The sequence below is a fragment of the Tursiops truncatus genome, chromosome 16 (assembly GCF_011762595.2).
Source record: "Tursiops truncatus isolate mTurTru1 chromosome 16, mTurTru1.mat.Y, whole genome shotgun sequence".
NCBI classification, from domain to species: domain Eukaryota; kingdom Metazoa; phylum Chordata; class Mammalia; order Artiodactyla; family Delphinidae; genus Tursiops; species Tursiops truncatus.
The window spans coordinates 31,308,831-31,333,364 of record NC_047049.1 but is presented as its reverse complement, the minus strand read 5'-3'; the positions used below and the strand labels follow the sequence as shown (position 1 = coordinate 31,333,364).

The 24,534-nt window shown below is 35.4% G+C and overlaps 1 protein-coding gene across 1 annotated transcript in view; it reads left to right on the top strand.

The window, feature by feature from the left end:
- CC2D2B (coiled-coil and C2 domain containing 2B) overlaps window positions 1–24,534 on the top strand; it is a 96,615-nt gene that overhangs the window by 6,158 nt on the left and 65,923 nt on the right. Inside the window, exons 4-11 of the mRNA XM_073794148.1 lie at window positions 1,159–1,235; window positions 1,596–1,669; window positions 4,327–4,414; window positions 8,154–8,352; window positions 8,707–8,843; window positions 8,944–9,072; window positions 17,252–17,461; window positions 21,560–21,657. Of these exons, the coding sequence (XP_073650249.1) occupies window positions 1,159–1,235; window positions 1,596–1,669; window positions 4,327–4,414; window positions 8,154–8,352; window positions 8,707–8,843; window positions 8,944–9,072; window positions 17,252–17,461; window positions 21,560–21,657 (1,012 nt within the window). The remainder of the gene's footprint in view (window positions 1–1,158; window positions 1,236–1,595; window positions 1,670–4,326; window positions 4,415–8,153; window positions 8,353–8,706; window positions 8,844–8,943; window positions 9,073–17,251; window positions 17,462–21,559; window positions 21,658–24,534) is intronic.

Genomic DNA, 24,534 nt, shown 5'->3' with positions numbered 1-24,534 from the left:
TAAGTTCAAACAGAAACTAAACTTCCTATATAATACAAGTGGGTATAAGGAAATAATGGTAAAGTCAGTGCATGTAATAAAACTAAGTTTTGTTTGCTCTCTCTCTCTCTCTGCAAACATGGAGAATCTTCTCGTTCTTCAGACTATGTTACACCATAAAGATACAGAGATATAGAACCTGTTTCAGGAAGTTTCCAGGTCTCAGGGAGAAAAGTATATAAATAATGGTTGACTCCTGCTTCACTTATCCAGCAAATATTTATTAAGCACCTACTATGTGCCATCTGTCATTCTAAGTTCTGGGAATAGAGTATAAACAAACCAACTAATAATTCTTAAATTTTATCATGGAATACTGCAATTAAGAATGAAGATTCTCATGGCCTATACTGATTTAGCTTTATGCTTACCCTTTATTTCCACCATTTTCTATTTAACCTTTAACTACTCAAAGGCAGGGAGAAGAAAAAGAAAACTACAAGGCAAAATGACCAGTAGGTCCTCCATTTTCTATTGTACCTAGGACTGCATAACCCCTGTCTTTCTCAGTCCATACAGTAGATCATCTGGTGGATGAGAAGAAAATAACATGAGGCTTGGAGGACACATAGCAGCTGGAGCCTTCTTTATACCCAGCAAGACTGTTTCATTTCCTCTAAGAGCTGGCGGTATTATACTGAATTTACAAAACTGACATAAGTAGTTAGAATGGATGCTTGGAGACTTACCTCTCTTTTTTTCAGATTCCTTCCTCTTCAGTTTAATCAAGTTGAAGTAAACTGGTTTTGATATTTGTATATTCTGTGGACTACAGAGCACTTTATATAGAATATTACTGTTTTCATTGATTTTTTTCCTAAAAGGAAAAAGATAAAGGTTTGCTTACCTGAACTTTTTTTTTTTTTTTTTTTTTAGCCTCACTACAAAATTCAGTCCTGACCATGCATGAGTATTTATTCCAGATGGAAGAGGGGGAAGTTTCTAAGCTTTATTTTCTAGGTTCTAAGCTCTCATGGGGCAATGACCCAGTCTTCATAATTGTCATGATCCAAAGAAATGCATGCTATTTAGCTATTTAATAAGTACTTTTGATGCTGTAGCTGTTTAATTATTATAAGAAAGTATCATGAACTCCATATTATGTTGGCTTCTTGATAGATTTAAATGTGGAAGAAAATCAAGACATAATAGAAACTCTGAGAGGCAAAGTAAGAGAAAAGCTAAAAAATGCCAAGGTAATATTATTTTTTCTTTCCTATTTTCAAATTTACTGTTTAAATCAACATATATCATGATAAACTTTTCTTTATCAAAAAGAGCTAAAATTCTATTTTAATATAGCTCCTTAAATCCAAAAAGCTTCAAGTTATTTTCCATGCTTTCTATTTCCAAACTTGAAGCCAAGAAAAGTTAAGTGATTTGGTTATGGTAACTAAATTTGACATCTCAGGAGAAAACATGTATATACTTTTTAAAAGAAAAACATTGAGAAGTCTTTGTTTTTATCCATTTTGGACAAAAGACTTATGAACATGATTATGTCTATATCTGTGAACATTAAGTTTTCCATACTATTTATTTACATTGTGTTTCAGATTAATCAAGGCAAAAAATCTTCAACTCAGCTTCTCATTGATAATAAGATATATCAGTGGTCTAAGGTGAATAACTTTTTTTAAAAAACTTTTTAGAACAGATTTATTGAGGTGTACTTTACATAGCAAAAATTCATCCATTTTAAGCATATGATTCAATGATTTTTAGTAAATTTACAGAATATATAATCAACATTATAATCCAATTTTAGACCATTTTGTCACTCCAAAAAGATCTCTCATGCCAATATTTAATCACTCTCTATTTCTACTTGACATTATTTCTTATCTTAAAAAATTATAATAAAATATTATAGGTGATCCCCGAATTACAGATTTTGTTCTGAAATACAATGTGTAATCACATATTTGAAACTTCAAATGACAAAATCACTCACATCTTGGGCGAACTGCATTATTTAGAGTAAAGGCTAAGCAGCTTTAACAAAAAGATTCAAAGTAAAATGTCTTAATTAAGATAGAAGTTTTATTTCTCTCTAGTGTAATAGATAAGTAGTCCAGGCTACTAGGAGAGTTCTGCCATCTTCAACACTTAGTTTCCATCTCTGAGTCCAATGGCAAAGCTACTGTGTCTTCATTTGCTAACCAAAGGGGAGGGAGGAGGAAGAGAGCCATAGGATTGCAGATTGATCTCTTACAGGACAAGACCTGAAAATTGCACACATTATTTCCACTAAAGGAATGTGGGAAACAATGTCTCGGTATCCAGCTAAAAGTAAGTTCTATTATTAGAAATGGGAGAAAAGACAGCAATGAACAACTAGTCATTTCTGCCATAAGCAATGAGAGTATTTAAAAAATACTCTCAAATTTTAAAATGTAAGGAGTGTATCTCGGGTTTGTAAAAAACTCATCTTTGTCTTCTCTGCAGGGTCCCTCTTGGGTGCTTAGTAAAAATTAATTAAATTTAATAGTAAAAGCAGACTAAAAAAAGATGATTGTATACATGTTGTTCATTCAACAAATGAATAAAAATGAGCCTAACTTGGATTTAATTTAACTATGAATAGTAAAAAATTGGAAGTTTATCAAGATAAGTCCACTGAATATCAAGAAAAGAGGTAAAAAGGAAGAGAAATTGGCTTCTAAGAGTTTCCATTACAAACTACTAGGAAGGGATATCTGCTCAGGAAGTTGAGGATTTTAGCAAATGATTTTTCAATGAGCAGAGACAGAGGGAAGTAAAAGTATATATGGACAGTTTATATATCAGTATTGTTGAAAGGTACATAACTTTTAAAGTTAATGGGACAGCGATATTGTAGATACAAACAGGATGTAGGATAAGCTTTTGTATTTTACATATTTTTGAATTCTTCAGTTCCTAGGAACTAGCAGATTTCCTCCTTTCTTCTTTCTTTCCCTCCCTCCCTCCCTCCCTCCCTCTCTCTCTCTCTCCCTTCCTTCCTTCCTCCCTCCCTCCTTCCCTCCCTCCCTTCCTTCCTTCGATTCCTCTCTCAAACCTCTCTAAACAGTTCATTAAACGTGTGTGACAAAGAAGTGATAGGTGATTTATAATTGAAAGATTCAGACTTTACAGTATTGAAAAATGAGAGCCTACTTACAAGCAAGTTCATCACTAAGAATATGCCACTTTTAATACTTTTTATTATCTCTAAGTTCACAAAAGATTATTGGTGGGGTGGGGTGGTACTTGTATGTGAGTGCATTCATACATGAGAGCACCCAAAAACAGGGAGAGAAAAGAGTTTGCCCTGAGTCCACATTTTGATCTAACTGTAAGGTAATGCTCTCAATACTCTGACTAGAGTGAAGAGATAGATTGGGAAGATGGAGAAGATTTGGACCCTATATTTTAATTTTTTAATTTAAGAAATTTTCTAATTGAGATATAATTGACACATTATATTACTTTCAAGTGTACAACATAAGGATTCAATATTTGCATATATTGGGAAACCATCACCACAATAAGTCTAGTTAACATTTGTCACCATATATAGTTGCAAAAAAAAAGCTTTTTTTTCTTGTGATGAGGACTTTTAAGTTTTACTCTCTTGACAACTTTCAAATATGCAATATAGCATTATTAACTAGTCACCGTGCTGCACATTATATCCCCAAGACTTATTTTATAGCTGGAAGTTTGTACCTTTTGACCCCCTTCACCCATTTTGCCTACTGCCTCCTGCACCCCCTGCCTCTGTTCACCACCAGTCTGTTCTCTGTATCTGTGAGCTTGATTTTTTGTTTTGCTTTTTTAAAATTTCATCGATAAGTGAGATCATATGGTATTTGTCTTTCTCTGTCTGACTTATTTCACTTAGCATAATGCTCTCAAGGGCCATCCATTTTGTCACAAATGGCAAGATTTCATTCTTTTTATGGCTGAATAGTACTCCATTGTGTGTGTGTGTGTGTGTGTGTGTGTATCTTTGTCCATTCATTGGTTGATGGACACTTAAGTTGTTTCCATACCTTGGCTATTGGAAATAATGCTGCAATTTTATTGTTTTTTTTTTTTAAATCACAGTTACCGGACCTTAAAAACAAAACAAAATACAAAAATAATTCATGAGCCAAACAGACTCAAAGTTAAATATTAACTTGATACTATCTCTCCTACTGCTTTTTGTTCTTGAATAAGATACAGTTACTATTACCATATTACAGAAAACTACTTCTTTCCCTTAAAAGCAGAAAAAGCTCTCACTTCAACACTGAATACTGGTTTTCCATTGTTTAACCTGCAGACTGAAGTCTCACTGGATGAAGGTCTTTCGTGTTTTATTCTGAGTGGTGAAGAAGACTCAACTTTAGGCCAGTCTGCAGAGCAGGTTGGATTTGTTTCCCTTCCTCCTACATCCTCATTCTCAGGAAAAATAACTCTTTATTAAAGGCATAGAATGAAATACTTGATGGGAGGTGAAATTTTTATTATTGAGCTGCCTTCTCTTTGAATTGAGAAGCTGTTCATAATAATAATTCCTAACATTTATTGAGTGCTTACTGGATGCCCAGTGATATGCTAAATTTTTAATGTGGATTATCTCATTCAATCCTCATAATAACCCTGTGAGGTAGGCATTATTATCATCTCTGTTTTATAGGTGAGGAAATAGGCACACAGGGGTAAGAACTGATAGAGCCGGGAAGTACAGGCTATCGGCTCCAAAGCCTGTGTTTTCTTTTGTTCTTCCTGTTCATTTCTCCAAGTGCCCACGTTGTCCTCTGTAATCTCTATTACTCTTCATTGATTCCCCATTCTTCATCCCTCCTTGTACAATCCCAGACCCTTCTAATTTCTGTCAGTTCTTCCCAAACTCTTCAGCCCACTGTTATTCTAGGGCCGTCCTTTCCTCCAGTCCTAATCAGTCTCACTAGTCTTTCTCGTCTCCTGATTTGTCAGTCTCATTGGTCTCCCTTCTGCTCCTATTCCTCTCAACTTTCTCCATTCCTCTCTACCTTCAGATCTCTCTACAGTTTCCTTGAGCCCCCTCCTGTATTTCCAGAGTTCTACCCAGTATCTTCTGACACCTCCCAGTCATTTCCAAATCCTTCAGGTCCTCCTTCTGAATTTCTCTTGGACCCCGCTTTGCCTTTCTACTTATTTCTCAGTCTCTTCCATTCCCCTTTCTTTGTATCCTGTATCCTGCTCCAGTCTTTACGTTCCTTTTGTTGTTGTTTGTTCCACAGAAAAGAACTTTATCTTCAAAAAATATAACAAATTTATTATATACATTATAAAAACTTAATGCAGAAAACCATGAGGAAGAAAATAAAAATCATGTGACATCCCACTGCTCTGAGATAAACCACTATTACCATTTTTTCATACTGTTCTCTATGCTTATACCCATATATGCACACGCTGACTTTTATATAAATAGAATCACAGTATAGCAATTCCATTTTTCCAATTGCTCAGCCAAACCTTGGTGTCATCCTTGGATCCTCTTTTACTCCCATGCCTCATATCCAGTTTGTCACAAATCCTGTTGGTTTTACCTTCAAAGTATCCAAACCACTTCCAGAACCCAGCCCACTTTTCATCACCTCCCCTGGCACAGCCTAGTCTATGCGGCCGTAACCTCTCATCCAGATCATTGCCATAGTCTCCCTTTATTTTTACTATTGCCCCAACGGTCTATTTGGTATACCATACAGTAGTCAGAGTGATTCTGTTAAAATCTAAGACAGAACATTTTTTTTAACACCTTCTAATGGTTTCCTATCTCAAAAAAAAGCTGAAGTCCTTATAGGGCCTTCCACGGCCCCCTTAGTACCTCTCTGACTTCCTTTCTCACTAGTTTCCCCTTCTCCCACCCAACTCCGGCCATACTGGCCTCCTTCCTGTTCCTGCCTCAGGGACTTTGTACCTTTTAACTGTCTAGAAATCTCTTCTCTTATCCTCATGCTCTCTCCCTCACTACCTTTGGGTCTCTGTTCAAATGACACATAATTTAAAATACTGTGCCTGAAAACCTTATGTAATAGTACCCCCCAATCCCCCAACCCCCCATCCCAGTATTCTCTAGCCACTTATCTTGCATCATTTTTCTTTATGGCATTTATCACCACCTCGCATGTACTTCTGTCTCTTTGTTTATTTTCTTCCTTGAACATATCAGGCACTCCATATTTGAGTGAATATTGAATAAATGAGTATCAAACATGCACATGCTCTGCCAAGTCACTTGATACCCCAGAATCCCACGATATGGGTTAAGGAGTGGACTTTTCAGGGGAAACGAGAAGGTCCACCCAGCTGAGTGCACCAGGACGCAGCGCTGTGGTTATGGCTGCTTTTCCTTCTCACAGGGAAGACATGAGAGAAATTAGGTCAGTGGGGCAAGTAGACTGGGCACAAGGAAGTCCAGGCTTGGATGTGGGTTGTTTAGAGAAGTTGTTTGGAAAAGCCATCTGCCCTGCACCTGGTAAATTTGGGGACAATGGGAATCTACTGTCCTCATCACAGGGAGGAGAAAGCTACTGTTTTGTGGGAGGCTGTGTGTGACTGTGGCTCCTTCCTACTGGGAGAAAGGGGAGAATCTCTCTCTCTCTCTCTCTCTCTCTCTTTTTTTTTTTTTTTTAACCACACCGTATTCAGGTGCATTCATTTAGACTTATGCATGGAAAATTAGGTGGTTGCCTTCTGACCGCATGCTTCCTGTCACACAGCAGCTAACAGCACAGACACTGGTCTGCTGTGAGCTGCATAGTGAAGACCAGGAAGGTGATTATATTGGTTGAGATCATAGCTTGTCTCAGGCTAAACATATGGGTAGCTGTAGTGGGGTAGGATTCATGAAAGAGACCTACATGGTTATAAATAAAAGGCTGGGATCCAAGATGAGAGCCTGACATGACTCAGCCATCAGGGCAGACCTCAGCTCTGAAGGCAGGTTAAAAGCCCTGGCCCACACCAGGGGTGCGGTGAAAGTAGCTTGGTAATGGGACCTCCAGCAGGAGCAAAGAGCCCCTCTTTGTCTATGATTGGAATATTCAAAGAGATCCCCTATGTGAAGATCCCCCAAATCTTGCTCCTAGGTGCCAGTGTCATATCTTGTTTGACTTCCGAAAATGATGCCACAAAGATTTCTAGATATAAAATACTTTCTTGATTTCATGACAGGGATATAGGGAAGGTATGATGATGTGATGACTTGATGTGAACCTAGGTGATGCTTAACCATGTTACTCACTTAATTTTGTCAGAGTTGATCAAGGCCATCTACTGTTATCTATTCAATGAAATTCTGTTATTAATTCTTTTAATTTAATTATTTACCCCTAAATGTATGTTTTTGAAAATTAAGGGGTTTTTATTTGCATGACTCACATACTCTGTCTCCTTCTCTGTTTCAACATATGTAGATTTTAAGTTAGACAACTAAAGTCATCCAAAATAAATTGGTAATATTTTTTGTGAAGAGACTCATATAAAATTTCTGATATAATATAAAAGTATACATTTTTATATTTAGTAATACATCTGTTTCAATACCTACATTCAGATTGTTTGTAACTTTTATATATCATATTTCAGAAATGTATCATAATCAATCACACTGCCACAGACTTCTATTTGTATCTTTACTTTTCTTTCTTTTTTTTCTTAAATATCATCCAGAAAACAGCATGACTACTCCACATCACCTTAGGTAGTACTTCTTTCTGAATGGTGGAAAAAAATGGGGCTGAAGACCACATGGCTTGATGTCTCTAGACTTTGCCCTGCACTGTGAATTCTCAACAGTTGAAATATCATAGTCCAATATTTCAGAACATTTTCCATAGGAGAGGAGAGACTTGAATTGTAGTTCTTTTTCAGTAGTCTTTCATTGAGAATTTCAATGAAGGGCTATAGAAAAATCATATTTTATAATATTAAGCCTTAAGTGAGTTCCTCTGTGTTCAATGAAATTTCATTGTCACACAGTTTCAGCTTGAACTTGAACTGGGTGGCATAGATCAGAAAGACTTCACAGCAAGCTTCTAGTACCTTTCATTTGTCTGCCTGTTAATCATTGAGGACAAACACATATACTTATTTTTCTTTTTGGTATTCAACAGAGATCAGTAAATGATAGTTACCACAAACACTTTTCACTTGGTGATAATTTACAAAACTTTGCTGAGGGCCGAGATGAAGATTTTATGGAAGAAGTCGTTTTCCTAGATTTACTTGAAGTAAAGGCTGCCGATTATGAAGATGATCAAGAACAAGTAAAAAAACAACAGGCAAATATTTTTGTTCCAAGCAATTCTCCGGGTAAAGTTTTTACAAGAAAATATTCAAGTCATTAATGAATCATATTGTAGGATAATAGCTTCTTTGTATGCTGGATAGATAAAAAGTACTGATTTAAAATTATAGAAAATTTTCTATATTTGTTCTTCATGCTTTCTCTGAGTTAAAGGGAATTGGTTTAAAGAGCTCATTCATTGTGTGTGTGTGTGTGTGTGTGTGTGTGTGTGTGTGTGTGTGTGTGTGTGTGTGTGTGTGTATAGACTTTCTGCTAGGCTTTAGTGGTAGAGTATATGATAGTTCCCTTTTGCTTCTTGTTTGGTCAATACCAGTTTAATATTTTGGACTTTAAAGTAATATCTATGTTTTGTTATTAAGTGATCAACCAACTTAAACTGCCAAAAGATATGATGCCACGCATTTTAGAAGAAGAAGGATTCTATGTTCACAAAAAGCCAGAAATATATAAAAAGACCTGCAACAAAATGGAAAATCGCCTGCTTAAACTAGAAGAGGCAAGTTCACTAGCTAACAAGGGAAACCACTCACTGATGGTGTGTGACATTTGTTTTTAATGTAATATTTACTTACTATATTCTTAAATATTTTTGATAGGGGAAGTGTTGGTTTGAAGAAAGTGGAGAAATAATGTCATTACCTTCACCTGTTAGACGGTCATGGAATTTCAGACTCAACATAAGTAAGGAACCTTTAAATCCAGCACTGAAGACCATATACAGGAAGGTAACCAACAACAGTTTATTTATGGTTAGAATTCTTGTAATATCAATTATAACTTATATACTTATTTTTGTGGTGTTAATTCACCTTTTAAAGATATTAGTAAGTCTAGTAAAGGCAAAACTATGATGAAATATTAAATATCCATTAAAATTATGTTTTCAAGGAATATTTAATGATATGGAGAAGTGCTCAAAATAAAATGTAAAGTTAAAAAAAAGCAGAATGCAAAATTTCATATGATCCTAATTTTATAAAAATAGATAATGAATGAATGAATTTATCAATGAATGAATAAGTACGTACATATATGTGTATGTAGATAAAAAGACTAGAAAATATATCATAGTCAATAACTATCTCTGGATAGTAGGACATAGGATTATTTTTATTTTCTTTGTTATACTCTTTTCTATTTTCTAAATTTCAGAAATGAATATATGTTATACTTATAATTAAACTAATTTATGTGTATTCCAAAAGACATTATGAAAATTAGCAGTCCATTAACCTAATGAGAAGAAATATTTAGAGAGAAATAGTTATGTTAAAAATTTGGCTTGAAACAATTTAAATAAGAATTTTGTACAAAAACCTAATTGCTCAACCACTTGCATTAACCATTCCATATATAGGAAATATGGCTGTAGGTAGATACAAAGTGGAAATAATACTTCCTAAAAATACCGTCAACCCTTGAACAATGCAGCAGTGGGGCACCAACTCCATGCAGTCAAAAATCTGCGTACTGCTCTCTCTGCCTCAAAAATAAAGAAATTAATAACTTGCTCATCCAAAGGCAGGAAGCTGAGACAGTTTGGGTAGACTCAGGACTCAAACCCTAGTTCTTTTGATTCCACACATTGTGATCTCTAATCGAACACCAACTTTTCCCCACACTTAGTTAATTTAAAGATCTGTAAAATGAAAATATAGATACTGTAATTATTGAATAAATCTGTGTATAAGTGGACAAGCTCAGTTCAAACCCATGTTGTTTAAGGGTCATCTGTACTTACAGGACTTCATTCTCTATTCCCTCTGTTGCTTTAAACCTGTGAGTTACTTCTCCTCTTCTAGTAATTATATGCCTTCTGTAGTTAATGCTTTTTCTTTACAGTTGCAGTTCTGTGTTTCTTGCATATTCCAGTAACTGCAACATTTTAACAGCAAGAGCACTTAGTTCCTTATAAGGCTGTTACTTCTCAGCCTCCATAGGAAATGAGATTTCTCCCTAAACTGAAGAGATTTATACTTTTGGAGGTCTCTTTCTCTTTCTGTAACATGTGAGGATCTTCTTTCTTTATGATATATGCTCTCTTTTCTTCTCCACAGTTTCTATTTCTTTCCCAGAGAAACTAGAAAATTTGAAAAAAAAAGTCTTCCTTATGTTGTAATATGTTTTTTATATCTTTATACCACTCACAAATTTCTTTCAGGATTTTCTAAAAATACACCAAAACTTTTTGCTGCTAAGAAAACCTTTTACCATTTTACCATGCAAAATGCATTTAAGCTTTAATTAATTGTCCTACTTTTTTTTTTTTTTTTTTTTTTTTTTGCGGTACGCGGACCTCTCACTGCTGTGGCCTCTCCTGTTGCGGAGCACAGGCTCCGGATGCGGAGGCTCAGCGGCCATGGCTCATGGGCCCAGCTGCTCCGCGGCATGTGGGATCTTCCCGGAGCGGGGCACGAACCTGTGTCCCCTGCATCGGCAGGCGGACTCTCAACCACTGTACCACCAGGGAAGCCCAGTTGTCCTACTTTTAAAATTAAAGACATATACAAAGATTTTTATCATGAATGAGAGTTGACATTTATCAAATGCTTTCTCTAAGCCTTAAGTATTGTAATAGTATTTTCTTAACTTTTAATGTGGTGAATTACACTGATTTTCAAATATTTCTGAAATAAATCCCATTTGTGATGCATTTTCTTTTTATATATTACTGAATTTGATTTTCTAATATTTTGTTCAGGATTTTTGCATACATGTTCCTGAGATAACTTTTTCTTTGATTTTTCTTCCTTGTAATGTTCTTGTCAGATTTCCATCTAGGTTACACTGGCTTCAACACAATTTGGGGTGTGTTCCCTCTTTTTCTCTTCTCTGGGAGAATTGTATAAGATTGGTGTTATTTCTTCCTTAAATGTTTGGGAGAATTCACTGCTGAATGCATCTTGGCCTGGAAATTTATTTGTGGGAATGTTTTCTATTATAGACATATTTTTAAAAAAAATAAAAGACTGTCCAATGGAAGCACATCTTGTGTTTGTGGATTGAAAGACTTAGTATTGTTAAAATGTCCATACTACCCAAAGCAATATACAAATTCAATGCAATCCCTATCAAAATCCCAATGGTATTTTTCACAGAAATAGAAAAACAATTCTCAAATTCATAGGGAACTTCTAAGGACCCTGAATAGCCAAAACAATCTTGATAGAGATGAGCAAAACTGGAAGAGTGACATCATTATTATGTCAAGAGTTTTCTACCATCTTTCTCTCCAGAGAACACTGATTTTGACAATCACCCATGGACAAGAGTGCCATTATGGAATTCTGGGAGTCCAGTGGAGAAGTTCCAGCACACCATTGAAGTAAACGGTCTAGAATTCTGGGTTGGTTGTTATTCTTCTTTTAGCACTTTGAAGATAACTTTCCACTCATTTCTGAATCTCATTGTTTCTACTGAAAAGTCAGCTTAAAGTCTTACTGTGGTTTTCAGTTTTTCTCTTTGTCTTTGGTTTTCTACTATAATATGTTAAGGTGTGACTTCCATTGTAATATGTTAAGGTATGCTTTTTCTTTATACTGATCCTGCTTTGGGCTATTAGGGCTTCCTCACTGTATGCCTCCATGTTATGCATCCGTTTTGGAAAATCCTCTGCCATTATCTTAGCAAATACTGCTTCTGCCCTAATCTCTTTCTCTTTGTGTTCTGGAACATCAAGTATACATATCCATTTTATCTTCTGCTTTTGCATTGTTTTCATCCCTTTTTCCCTCTGAGTTTAGTCTGAATATTTTCTGTTGCCCTGCCCTCTAGTTCACTTAGCTAACTTTCTACTGTGTTTAATCTCCTGTTAGATCCATCTAATGAATTATTTCCCCTTCTTCATTTATTTTTTACTTGAAAAGATTTCTCTTTTTTTTACCTTAAGGAAAAAGCATTCTGTGATCTTTGTTTTTGTGTTCCTTCTAGTTTAGGCTTAATGTCTAAATACTTAAAAAAATTTTAATTATTTCTATTACTCTATTGTTACCTCATTTCTGAGTTTTCCAAATTCTGGTTTGTGTTCTTTAATGTCATAAATTTTCTTAATGTCTTTTGGCTTGTTTTGTAATCCACATTTCTATTTTTATGTTTTTGAATGTCTTTCTGGTATGCTTTGATTGTGGGGATATTATATTACTGTTTATTCATTTTTATTATAGAAACTTTGTATAGATTTAATCTTGAGCCTTTTCTGCTGTTCATTCTTATATTAAATTAGTTTTCCTGAAATTTTAGGGAAAAAGCTTGTTTCAGATAACTTTTCTGATGTCACAGAATTCTGTTGTTTTTGTGTAGTGTTAAACAATATAGTGGCTGTATTCTCCTTCCCAGATTTTTTTCTGTATCTTCTATTAATCTCTGTGGTCCCTGACCATCTCAAGTTTTATTCCACTTCCAGTAGTTTCTCTTTAGTGTGAAGCCTTGTCATAAAATTTTCTAGGGAGTAGGCGCCCCTAGCTGCTTCAGAATTCCTTGCTGTAACCCATAACTGGAGTAGACAAAACCTCTAACAGTTTTGGCTGATGGCTTTTTTTTTTTTTTTTTTTGGCTGTGTTGGGTCTTTGTTGCTGCGTGCGGGCTTTCTCTAGTTGCAGTGAGTCGGGGCTACTCTTAGGTGCGGTGCGCGGGCTTCTCATTGCGGTGGCTTCTCTTGTTGCGGAGCACAGGCTCTAGGCGTGCAGGCTTCAGTAGTGGCGCATGGGCTTAGTTGCTCTGCAGCATTTGGGATCTTCCTGGACCAGGACTCGAACCCTTGTCCCCTGAATTGGTAGGCGGATTCTTAACCACTGTGCCAGCAGGGAAGTCCCCTTTTACTCTATTTTTATAACACATTAATAATAGCTACCTTAAAGTCCATATCTGGTAACTCCAATATCTGGGTCCCTCAAAATCTGTTTTTATTATTTGTTCTTCTCTCTTGATTTTGCGCTTTTAGTCCTGTCTTTTATTATAGTTGGTATTTTTTTATTATATTCCATATATTATATATGAAAAGTTGTAGAAACTCTAGATCATATCTTCTTGCAGAAAAGTTCATTCCTCTACTTTTTAGGCATATTGAGTGGGGATAATCATCTTAATCCAATCAGGGACTTAACTGATTTCAGACTGGGTTGCAGTTTTGTTAAGGCTCAATCTGTATCTAAGTCTTCTGTTTACCTAATCTCTTCCCTGCTTGACTGTAACCAGGGTAAGATTTTCTTTTTGTTTTGTTTTTTTAAATCACTAGCACATATCCAAATGCCTAGCATATAGCAGACACTCAGTGAATACTTACATAATTTGTAATGGAATTCATCACTTCAGTAGATGTAAGATTTTAGGGTCCTGTATAATTTAGAAGAGAAAGACATCAGTTGACTGGCATAATCTTAGACAATCCTATTTTCTTCATGGTGCCTATCACACCATGAGAGCCTGGCAATGTCTCTGCCTCATCGTAATTCATAGTATAACACATTTACCAAGATTTTATAAATGACCCCCTCACCCCCACCCAACAGTGCAATATCTTTCTGTTTTTCCCCAGTTACTATAAAATCCATCTCCATTAAAAAATTAAAAAATAAAAGGATAAAAGAGGAAGGAAGGGAAATCCCTGGTATTTATTTTATCTTGTTTTTTGCTGTTACATGGCATAACTTTTGCATGGTATGGTGACAGTGTGTTTTATTTAAATTTTGCTCAAGATATAGCACAGATCTTTTAACATAATTATTGGAGACCATTGCTCTTGGAGAAGGAGGTCCTTGAAACAATGGCAGTTTGCTGAATGAATGAGTGAGTACATGAATAACTGAATGAACAAAGCGATGATAAGTAAATGCAGAAAATATAATTTTTGGATAAACATTAGCCACTATCCAGATTAACCTTTGTAACCATCTGGAATCCCAAGTTGGAAACCACTGGGCTGAACAAGTAATTTTTCCTCAACTACATCTGTTCTAGCTTCATCCAAGCTAATTTCAGTATTTCATGGACTCTTAGAGTTGGGAATAAATGTAAATGTCACTTCATCAAGCATGTAAACTGAGCATTAAAATTCATTCTGTAGCAGCATCCTTAACAGCTAATGTTCTCAAATTAGTGCCACACAAATGCCTCTGCCTGCCTTTCCCTTCTATCTTCTCTGCATTTTTTACTCTGCTCAGCCAGCCATGGAGGCAAGGTTCATTTGGGGTTTCTCACTGGAATAAAAATAACATAAGGGCCATTGAAACAGAGATAATAGCTCCCTGAGTATCAAAATCCTCTCTTTGCTGCTGCCTTGGCCAGGTACTTTAATACTGTGTCATACCTCTATTACCCCAGGTCTTATTTGCTTGTTTTTTGTTGACTAGTTTTGCCTAATTATTTACTATATGCCCTTTATTCCTTCTTCTGGCATTCCTCTTATACATTTACCTGGATTTTATACATGTGCATGTAAAAGTTACGTTTATGCTACCCTGTAGTTTATTAAGTATTCAATAGCATTATGTCTAAAAAAACCCAATGTACATACCTGAATTAAAAAATACTTTATTGCTAAAAAATGCTGTCATCTAAGCTTTCAGGGAGTCATAACCTTTTTGCAGTGGTAGCATCAAAGATCACAGACCACAGATCACCATTACAAATATAATAATGAGAAAGTTTGAAATATTGCAAGAAGTACCAAAATATGACACAGAGACGGGAATTAAGCAAATGCTGTTGGACAAATGGTGCTGACAGACTTGCTCAACAAAGGGTTGCCATGAATCAATTTTTACAAATTAAAGAATTTTTAAAAAATGCGACATCTGAGAAGTACAATAAAGCAAGTTACAATGAAGTGAAGTATGCCTGGATCTAAAACTACATGGCCACTATATTTCCAGAATCACCCATCTAATGAATTATTAATTTCGGATATTTTCAGTATATTTTTAGCTTCAAAGTGTTCATTTGACATTTGATTCTTCTGTATATATTCCAGTTTTCTTGTGGAATGCCCTATGTTTTCATCTTCTCATCTTTTCATGTATTTTATCTTTTACTCTTTTTAAAATCCATTAATAGTAGCTACTTTAAAGTCCATATCTGATCAAACTCCAATATCTGGGTCTCTGAAAATCTGTTTTTTTAACTTGTTATGCCGTGTAACAGCATGGATGGTTTTGTACTTTCATCTGGTTTTTGATTCATTGTTGCCTAGATCTTTGTTCTTATGGTCTAACACACTTACCTAGTTCTAGAAGTTCACATAATTCCTTCAGTCAACTGCTGCTTTTAACCAGTGTCATGGAGCTTACTATCTCCCAAGAGAGCTCATTCCAGTATTAGGCAGTTCCAATTGTTTATTGTTTTCTGTGTGAATTAAAATCTGTCTCCTGGATCACTATTGCTCTTTTGACTTTGGCCATAAAGAACTCATAAACTACCTCACTTATGTGACAGCTCTTCAAATATTTGAAGCCTACTTCCACCTTTAGCTTTTGCTTTCCAGTCTAAACTTGCTTCCTTTGACTGCTGTTGGATATTCCGCCATCTCAGTTACCCTTCTCTAGCATCTGAGCACCACAATCAGTAGGTATTGAATAGGACGGGACCGAGGGCAGATGTTTGTGTTATTCCAGTAGAAACCCAAAGCAAGTAAGCAGCATGGTTATTCGTCCAGTACTGAATCTGCTTAATAAGACAGGCATCTCTAGCTTAGCAACTTGAATTTCCAAAATTATTCCATTATAATTTGGTGGTGTAAAATGGAAACTGTTTATTTCCTTGGTGGTTTTGCCTGGTTAATGACCAATTTACTACCGATTACTGAATTTTATAGGTGGAATTAAGTGCAGGTTTCCCTTTCTGAGTTGGCCTTTACATTGAGAATAGAGACTTACAAGATAAGGATAAAACAAAAACAAGCTTTATTACTATTTTCTTGCCTCCCCTCAATCCAGAGAGGAAAAAGGAGGAGATTCCTAGCTCAGGAGAGAGGAGGGAGGGAGAGATGTAGGCATCATCCTGGTGACCTACAGTCCTTGAGAAGCACTGGATATGCCACACCAGATCAGGGGTGGGACAGCAGTTTTTTCAGTGTAATAACAGGTGTAATAGCAATGACACAGACTGGAGGGTATGTTCTACTACTACAGATTGATCTAGAAAGAGCTCATGCTGTGTTTTTTAGGTGGTTGCAGTCATGGCTCATATCAGGAGTGGCTAGCCATTCATGAATTAAGCTGTACGTGCTAAGTAACCCATTAACCTTCTCAAACTGTATCACTAAAAACTAATCACATGAATATTCAAACATAAGTACTTAAATTCAAAGTAGTGTACTAAAACACTGTTGAATCATTTTTAATACAATCTAAGGCCTACGGACTTCAACTAATTTAGGGACAATCTGGTTTACAAATGGAGACAGTGTCATGTATAAAGAAAGATGGTCTCCTTATAACATTTGCTTAGAGAGTCCAGGCCCCTCCAGGGAATTTTCCAGGGAATTACCAACATATTCACTTAAGAAAAATGTTTTAATAAGGGTTTGTCATTTAACTCTGGCCACAGATGACTGTTAGAACATCACATAGTGAACTATTGACCCACCAGTTCTAAACACCATTTTTCATAGTGCTCCTATAGGAAATTATTTGGCGGCTTATAACTTGAAAGTTCAACCTCTACCAGCACACAATAGTAAGGTAGATGACAGTAATTTATAGCAAGGTGATTAAAATGCTGCAGTATAAATATATTTTATGAAATCAAGGGCTATAATCAATTTTGAGGAAGAAGGAGCAAATAATTGTTTTTTTTCTTTTCTGTATCTCAATTTTCTTACAGTTAACATATTACTTTTTAAAGAAGTTACTTGTAATTTCAAAAGAAATAGAATAAAATTAATATCCTGTAAATATTTTTCTTTAAAAGGCAGTGAAGTCTGATCTAGAAAGCTCTATTAGGAACAAAATGGAAGGTCAAAGGGAAAGGTACCAATTAGATCTCAACATTGTGGGTTTGCAATTCAGTCATCATCCTCTCTTCAATCAAGAGCAAGTGTTATGTGCTAGGCTGCTCCAACTTTATGAGTGTTTTCAGGACAGGCAGCAACAGAATTTACCTCAGCTGCTTTATGAGAAGGTGAGAATGGTTTTCATTATATTTACAGAGCTGAACTTTTAATATTGAAAGAGAAAAGAGACTTCTTAGTACAGAGCAAGCTATCATTGAATATGTTCCCTTAGCACTTTGAATATTTAATCAAATAAAAGAATGGTTGATTTCAGTTTTCCTGAAAAGAAACTATAGGAATTAACTGGCTAGGGAGGCAGCCTCAAACATATCCTGCAGGATATTTAGCATCTATAAATGTTTGCTAATCAATGGTATTCTTGGTCCTATGACTCAAGAAGAATATTTGAAATCATTACTATTTAAAAGAGCCAAATGGCTGTTTTCAATCTTGTAAGAGTGTATTTTTGATAAAAATATTAGTGACCTTGAATCTCTCATCAAATATGAAGAGTGTTAGTCTGAGAATGATTGATCCAAGTAGTCATCTAATGACGTCATAAAGGGTACATAAAATCTGAAGAGAAATCGAAGGAGTACCCACTGATTATTTTTATGAATTTGCACCTCTCATCTAGACTCTGTGCTGAATTTTTGATACATGAGCATTTTGTTAACTAGTGTTCTCTCTGAAAAGATATTTTGATAGGTCTCATTCAGCTAATTAATACAGTTAAAAATAAATATTTAGTGAGGTATTTAGCTAAATATTCAAAACTAATAGAGTCACCAAGATATTCCAGTAAGCTGGAAATGAATTGTACCTTAATATATCTGCCTTTTAAAATACAAGTGCAAAAACTACAGGACTTAATCCATTTGATTGAATTTTCACATAGCAATTGTGTGGGAGAACTTAACAGATGAAGACCATGAATTATTAAGGTCAGAATATTTCCTAAAACAAATATTGAATATTCTAACTTTTAGTTTAATATGACCATTGTTTTTATGAATGAAGGAATCAACTCTGAAATTAAGATGTAGGTCATTGAAAAAGTGACTTGATTTATAGATTTCTACTTAATAGACAGTTTTCCAACAGTATTGTATAATTTTTGAAGTCTGATCTAGCAATATCAATTATATTTCACTAGAGTACTATCTATTACTGTACATAAAAACTCTACATTTGTTTTTCATGTAGCATGGCTCTCTGTATAAAATAACATTTGGGGATCATTATTTGTAACATGTTTTTTATTATTATTATTATTTTGATTCTTAGGAACCCAAAGTAATTTCTTAGCTGATTTTTACTTTTCTTCAATTTATTCCCTTATGTGCACATAAACATTTTCTCCAATTTCCTGGTAAATTGTAAAAAGAGAAATTTGGTAGGTCATGTTCATGCCCTTCTAAAATGAAAGAGGAGAAGAACAGTAGGGAGGAGGAGAAAAGGCCAAGTGTTACAGAGTGTGTCCATTGGTCTCCTACCAAAATACTGATTTATAATGTATGTATCCTTTTAGTCCGTTGGTGTGAAATGTATGGCTCTGCTTGTTCTCAGTGGGTTCAAACCAACTTCAGAGTAGTGGGAAACTCACTGACATCCAAGGAATTCTGAAACTGGAATATGTCCCTTTATATGAGTATGAATCTCACTTAAAGAACAAGGAGAAATGCTGCAGACAGTATTGGAGAGTAGAAAGGATCCTCAACTTGGCAGCATTCTGCTATTTTTCCCTCTAGTTTTTTTTTAAATTACACAAGTAATACAGGAGTACATTCTCATTGTAAATGATTCAGTGTAGAAGTTTCAAAGTGTGAAAGACCCACTTCAATCTTCACCTCATGGTTTGAACTACAGCTTTAAAGTTCTCTTTTCCATGTATCTGTGTGTATACATATGCCATGATAGTTTTCAACATAAATTGGATCTTCCCATATGTATTATTTGGCAACTTCGTTTTTTAAAACTAATTCTGCATCTTGGAGCTTTTTCCATATCACTATATATAGACCCATAATATACCTGTATTTTAATATGTTTAATCACTTCCCATTCACGACACTTAGGTCATTTCCATCTTTTTATGATTACAAATAATATAGCAATGAACATCCTTGTACCCATATATTCGAGCACACAAATGAAAACTTCTTTCACACAAGTGAAATCTAGGCTAGATTCATAGAAGTGATATTTTTTGGTCAAGGGTAAGGGTGCATGAAGTTTAAATTTTATTAGAGAGTAATGAATTGCCTTTCCAAAAAAGGTTTTCAGTTTGAATTTCCACTGACAGTACAGGACAGACCCCACTTCCCAGAGTCCTAACCAGTAGTTGATATTATTTGCCCATTTTTCTGTAGCTTTGTGTATCTTTATAAGAGTTTTCATATATATACACATATACGTATATACACATGTACACACATACACACACACACTGGATGTAAGTCCATACAAGATATATGTCTTTTGAATATGTTTTATATATTTTTGTCCCATTCTGTTTCTTGCCTTTCAACTTCATTTTTCTTATCTCTTGGAAATATTTAAAATTTTATGAAGTCAAATCTGTCAGTTTTTTTCTTTGGGGATTTTAAGTTTTGTTGTTCACTTACTACGCTTCCTAGATTTGTATCAATTAGCATACCTTTGGTTACAACTCACAGAAAACTCTCTCTCAATTGCTTTAAACAATAGGGAAAAAGTATTACCTTCTGTATCAAAAGTCCGAAGTTAGGGCAGCTCTACAGTTGGTTAATTTGATGGCTCAACAATATCATCAATAACCCTGGCTTTTCTCTCTTTCTAACCTTCATCTTCAGAAAGTTGACTTGGTTAGCTCTTCTCATGGGAACTAGCAGAGTGGCTGCTCCAGCTGAAGGCATGCTGGCCAGACACACAATATGCAGCCTAGAGTCTCACTTTGAGAGCCCTCTCCAACCTTTCCCTTACACCACAGCAGATTTCCCCTCATGTCTCATTGCCTAGAATTATATCACATTAAAATGCCTAAACCAGTCACGAGAGAGAAGAATGACATTGCTACAAATGGCTAAACTCATCAGGGTTTACGTCTAAAATAAATGGAAGAAGATTGAGCAACTGAACAAAATTGGGGCTCTGCCTACCAAGAGAAATGAGTATTCAAGGGCGACCAATAGTGTCTGGCAAACCAAAATTATAAAGATGCCTTTCTAAGGATGCTCAGCATCACTAATCATTAGAGAAATGCAAATCAAAACCACAGCGAGGTATCACCCCACACTGGTCAGAATGGCCATCATCAAAAAAATCTACAAACAATAAATGCTGGAGAGGGTGTGGAGAAAAGGGAACCCTCTTGCACTGTTGGTGGGAATGTAAATTGATAGAACCACTATGGAGAACAGTATGGAGGTTCCTTATAAAACTAGAAATAGAATGGCCATATGACCCAGCAGTCCCACTACTGGGCATATACCCTGAGAAAACCATAATTTGAAAAGAGACATGTACCACAGTGTCCATTGCAGCACTATTTACAATAGCCAGGACATGGAAGCAACCGAAGTGTCCAGTGACAGATGAATGGATAAAGAAGATGTGGCACATATATACAATGGAATATTAGCCATAAAAAGAAATGAAATTGACTTATTTGCAGTGAGGTGGATGGACCTAGAGTCTGTTTTTTTATTTTATTTTTTATTTCTCTGTCGATATTCTCTGTGGTTATTTCTGTCTGTTTTATACTTTCCTCCATATATTTTGCTGATTTTATTTTACTTGTTATCCTATGTTGTTATACACTTATTTTATAGTGAGATATAGATGTGTTGATATAATTATAAAATACATGTATAGGTATGGTTGTGATGATGGTAGTGGATATGATAAAGAGAGATATCTTTTCTGTAACCATGGGATTTTAGATAGAAGATAAGATAGATGCCTGTGCTCAATATATCATCTTGATTGATTGGCATTTCTTTATATTAATTGATTAATTACTTAGAAGTTTCAAGGTATAATGTTTGTTTCTTAGACAAATATTGAGGCTCTTCTCAGTTCTGCCCCAAGGTGCTTATATAAAATGTATTTTGGAAGACAAGACAGTAATATACAAAAAGTTATACACTTGTGCTTCTGCTGCTCATACCTAGACCTACAGGTGAATTGGCATGATGGTAACAAGTGGATGAAATGTACCAAAAAAGCTCTTTTCTTTGTTGTAGCTTAAAGCACTGAAGGATGCTACCAAATTAGCAAACGAAAATTTGGAAACAAGCCAGCTGACCAGAAAATCTTTACAGGATTATTATTGGCAGATAAGGTAGGTTTTAGGCCATTCACGTATTCATCAAGCATTTATTAAGTAATTTCTTTAGACAGAGTATAGTACAATGCTATGGATGATATAAAATAAGAAAATAACAATATCCTTACTCTTTTTTTAAAATTAAAGTATAGCTGATTTACAATATTTTGTTAGTTTCAGGTGTACAGTAAAGTGATTCAGTTGTATTTTTTTCAGATTATATTCCATTATAGGTTATTACAAGATATTGAATATAATTCCCTGTGCTACACAGTAAATCTTTGTTGCTTGTCTATTTTAGGTATAGTAGTTTGTATCTGTTAATCCAATACTTCTAATTTGTTCCTCCTTCTCTCCTTCTCCCCTTTGGTAACCATAAGTTTCTTTTCTACATCTGGAGTTTGTTTCTGTTTCGTGTATAGATTCATTTGTATTATTTTTTAGATTCCACATATAAGTGATGTCATATAGTATTTGTCTTTCTCTTTTTGACTTCACTAAGTAAAATATTCTCTAGGTCCATATGTTGCTGCAGATTACACTATTCCATTCTTTTTTATGGCTGAGTAATATTCCAGTGTGTGTGCGTGTGGCTGTGTGTGTGTATTTTTTTTTTCTTAAGCCAATCATCTGTTGATGGGCCCTTGGGGTTGTTTCCATATCTTTGCTATTGTAGATAGTGCTGCTATGAACGTTGGGGTGCGTGTATCTTTTCGAATTAGAGTTTTCATTTTTTCTGCGTATATACCCAGGAGTGGGATTGCTGAAGATCCTTAGTCTTTAGGCAGTTATAGAAATGGTTCCAACCTTTTGTAAAAACTCATTTTTGTGTAAGAATATTTCATAGAGGTGTCACATGAAAGTAGTTTTACAGTCTATTTTAAAAAAATACATGTTGATTAAAAACTACTATGAGCTTATTAATACCTTTCAATTGACTTGGATTATATTTATCTCAAGTGTTTGTATATGTTTGAGAATTAGTCCACATACACATATGTGCAGGATATATTATTAATTCCATCTAAAAACAATACTCAGATAGTATATAGAGTTAAGGACCCCTGTAAAAAAACGTGATCTACAAGTTGGGAATCATTGGCTGATAGACTTGTTGGGAAGAGAAGTTAGGAAAGAATAAAATAACTGGAAAAATAATTTCAGGACAACACATGATTATGTGTCAAGGAATCTTCAAAAGCAAGAAGGCTCTCTGGGAGCCTTTTTTTGGGTAGAAAGTTAAACTGTGCACAAAGATATGACAACTGTGAGAGTGATTTGATAGTTAAAGAATTTCCCTGACTCTCTGCCCATTGACCTGAAATGGCTCTACAAGCTCTTAACCACTAGAGGCAAGTTGTTTTAAATAATTGGTTTCCTAGAATAACCTAGTTAAATGCAAACAATATTACTTGAGGAAGTTGACATATGTCTTGTACAAGTACTGGCACATAGTGAACTCTCAATAAATGTTAGTTGAATGAATGAACAGAAACCTTCAGTATTTACAAAACAAACTAGCGTTATTTATAAAATTAACTACAACTTAAGGCAAAGAACAGTCATGGCATAAGGAACACAGAGCAAGTAAGGAAGGATTGAGGAGCAAAGAGAGTGGTAAATATGTGGGTAAGTCTCAATGAACAATCATGTAGTGATATAATGATGTCTTACAGGGTATAAAAATATAGAGAGAGTTAAAATATAAAACTTTCAGGGCTTCCCTGGTGGCGCAGTGGTTGGGAGTCTGCCTGCCGATGCAGGGGACACGGGTTTGTGCCCCGGTCTGGGAAGATCCCACGTGCCGCGAAGTGGCTGGGCCCGTGAGCCATGGCCGCTGAGCCTGCACGTCCGGAGCCTGTGCTCTGTAACGGGAGAGGCCACGACAGTGAGAGACCGCGTACCGCAAAAAAAAAATAAAATAAAATAAAACTTTTAGAATGGAGTAAAGAATGGAGAAGCATAAATGTAATTAAAGATACTTGCATTGACTAGGAGGAGAAAAAGGTAAAGCTTAATATTAGACTTTGATAAATCAAGGACTTAGATTTTAACTTATGACCTCTAAAGAGAATTTAAAAATATGTCTTCCAAATCAATTGAAGAGGAAAATAGTATAATAAGAAAATACTCAAACTATCCAAAAGAAGGCAAAAAAAAAAAAGAGAGAGAAAAGGGACTGTAGAGACTGATGAGACAAGGGGAAAGCGTAAAAGAAAATGGTGGAGTTAAACCTAAATATATCTAAGTGAGTTAAGTGATCCATTTTTATCTAGACTGGATTAAAATAATTGGATTTTTTTTCTGGAATTTTTCTTCGTGGCACTTATGTCCGAATTTTATTTTATTTTATTTTTATTATTTTTGGCTGCATTGGGTCTTCGTTGCTGCGCACGGGCTTTCTCTAGTTGTGGCGAGCGGGGGCTACTCTTCATTGCGGTGAGCGGGTGGCTTCTCTTGTTGCAGAGTGCGGGCTCTATGTGCATGGGCTTCAGTAGTTGTGGCACATGGGCTGAGTAGTTGTGGCGCATAGGCTCAGTAGTTGTGATGCACAGGCTCAGTAGTTGTGGCACACGGGCTTAGTTGCTCCGTGGCATGTGGGATCTTCCTGGACCAGGGCTCGAACCCGTGTCCCCTGCATTGGCAGTCGGATTCTTAACCACTGCTCCACGAGGGAAGCTCAATAATTGGATTTTTAAAAATCCAGTTATATTTTATTTAGGAGAGACTTATCTAGAACATAGGGATATAGAAAGTTAGAGAACAAAATAATGGAAAAAATATGCCACATAAACACTAACAAAAGAAAGCTGGCATAGCTAAGTTAGTATAAGATAAAATAGATCTTTAAGGCAAAAAGCTTTACTAGAGCTAGAGGGCCACATCAGAATA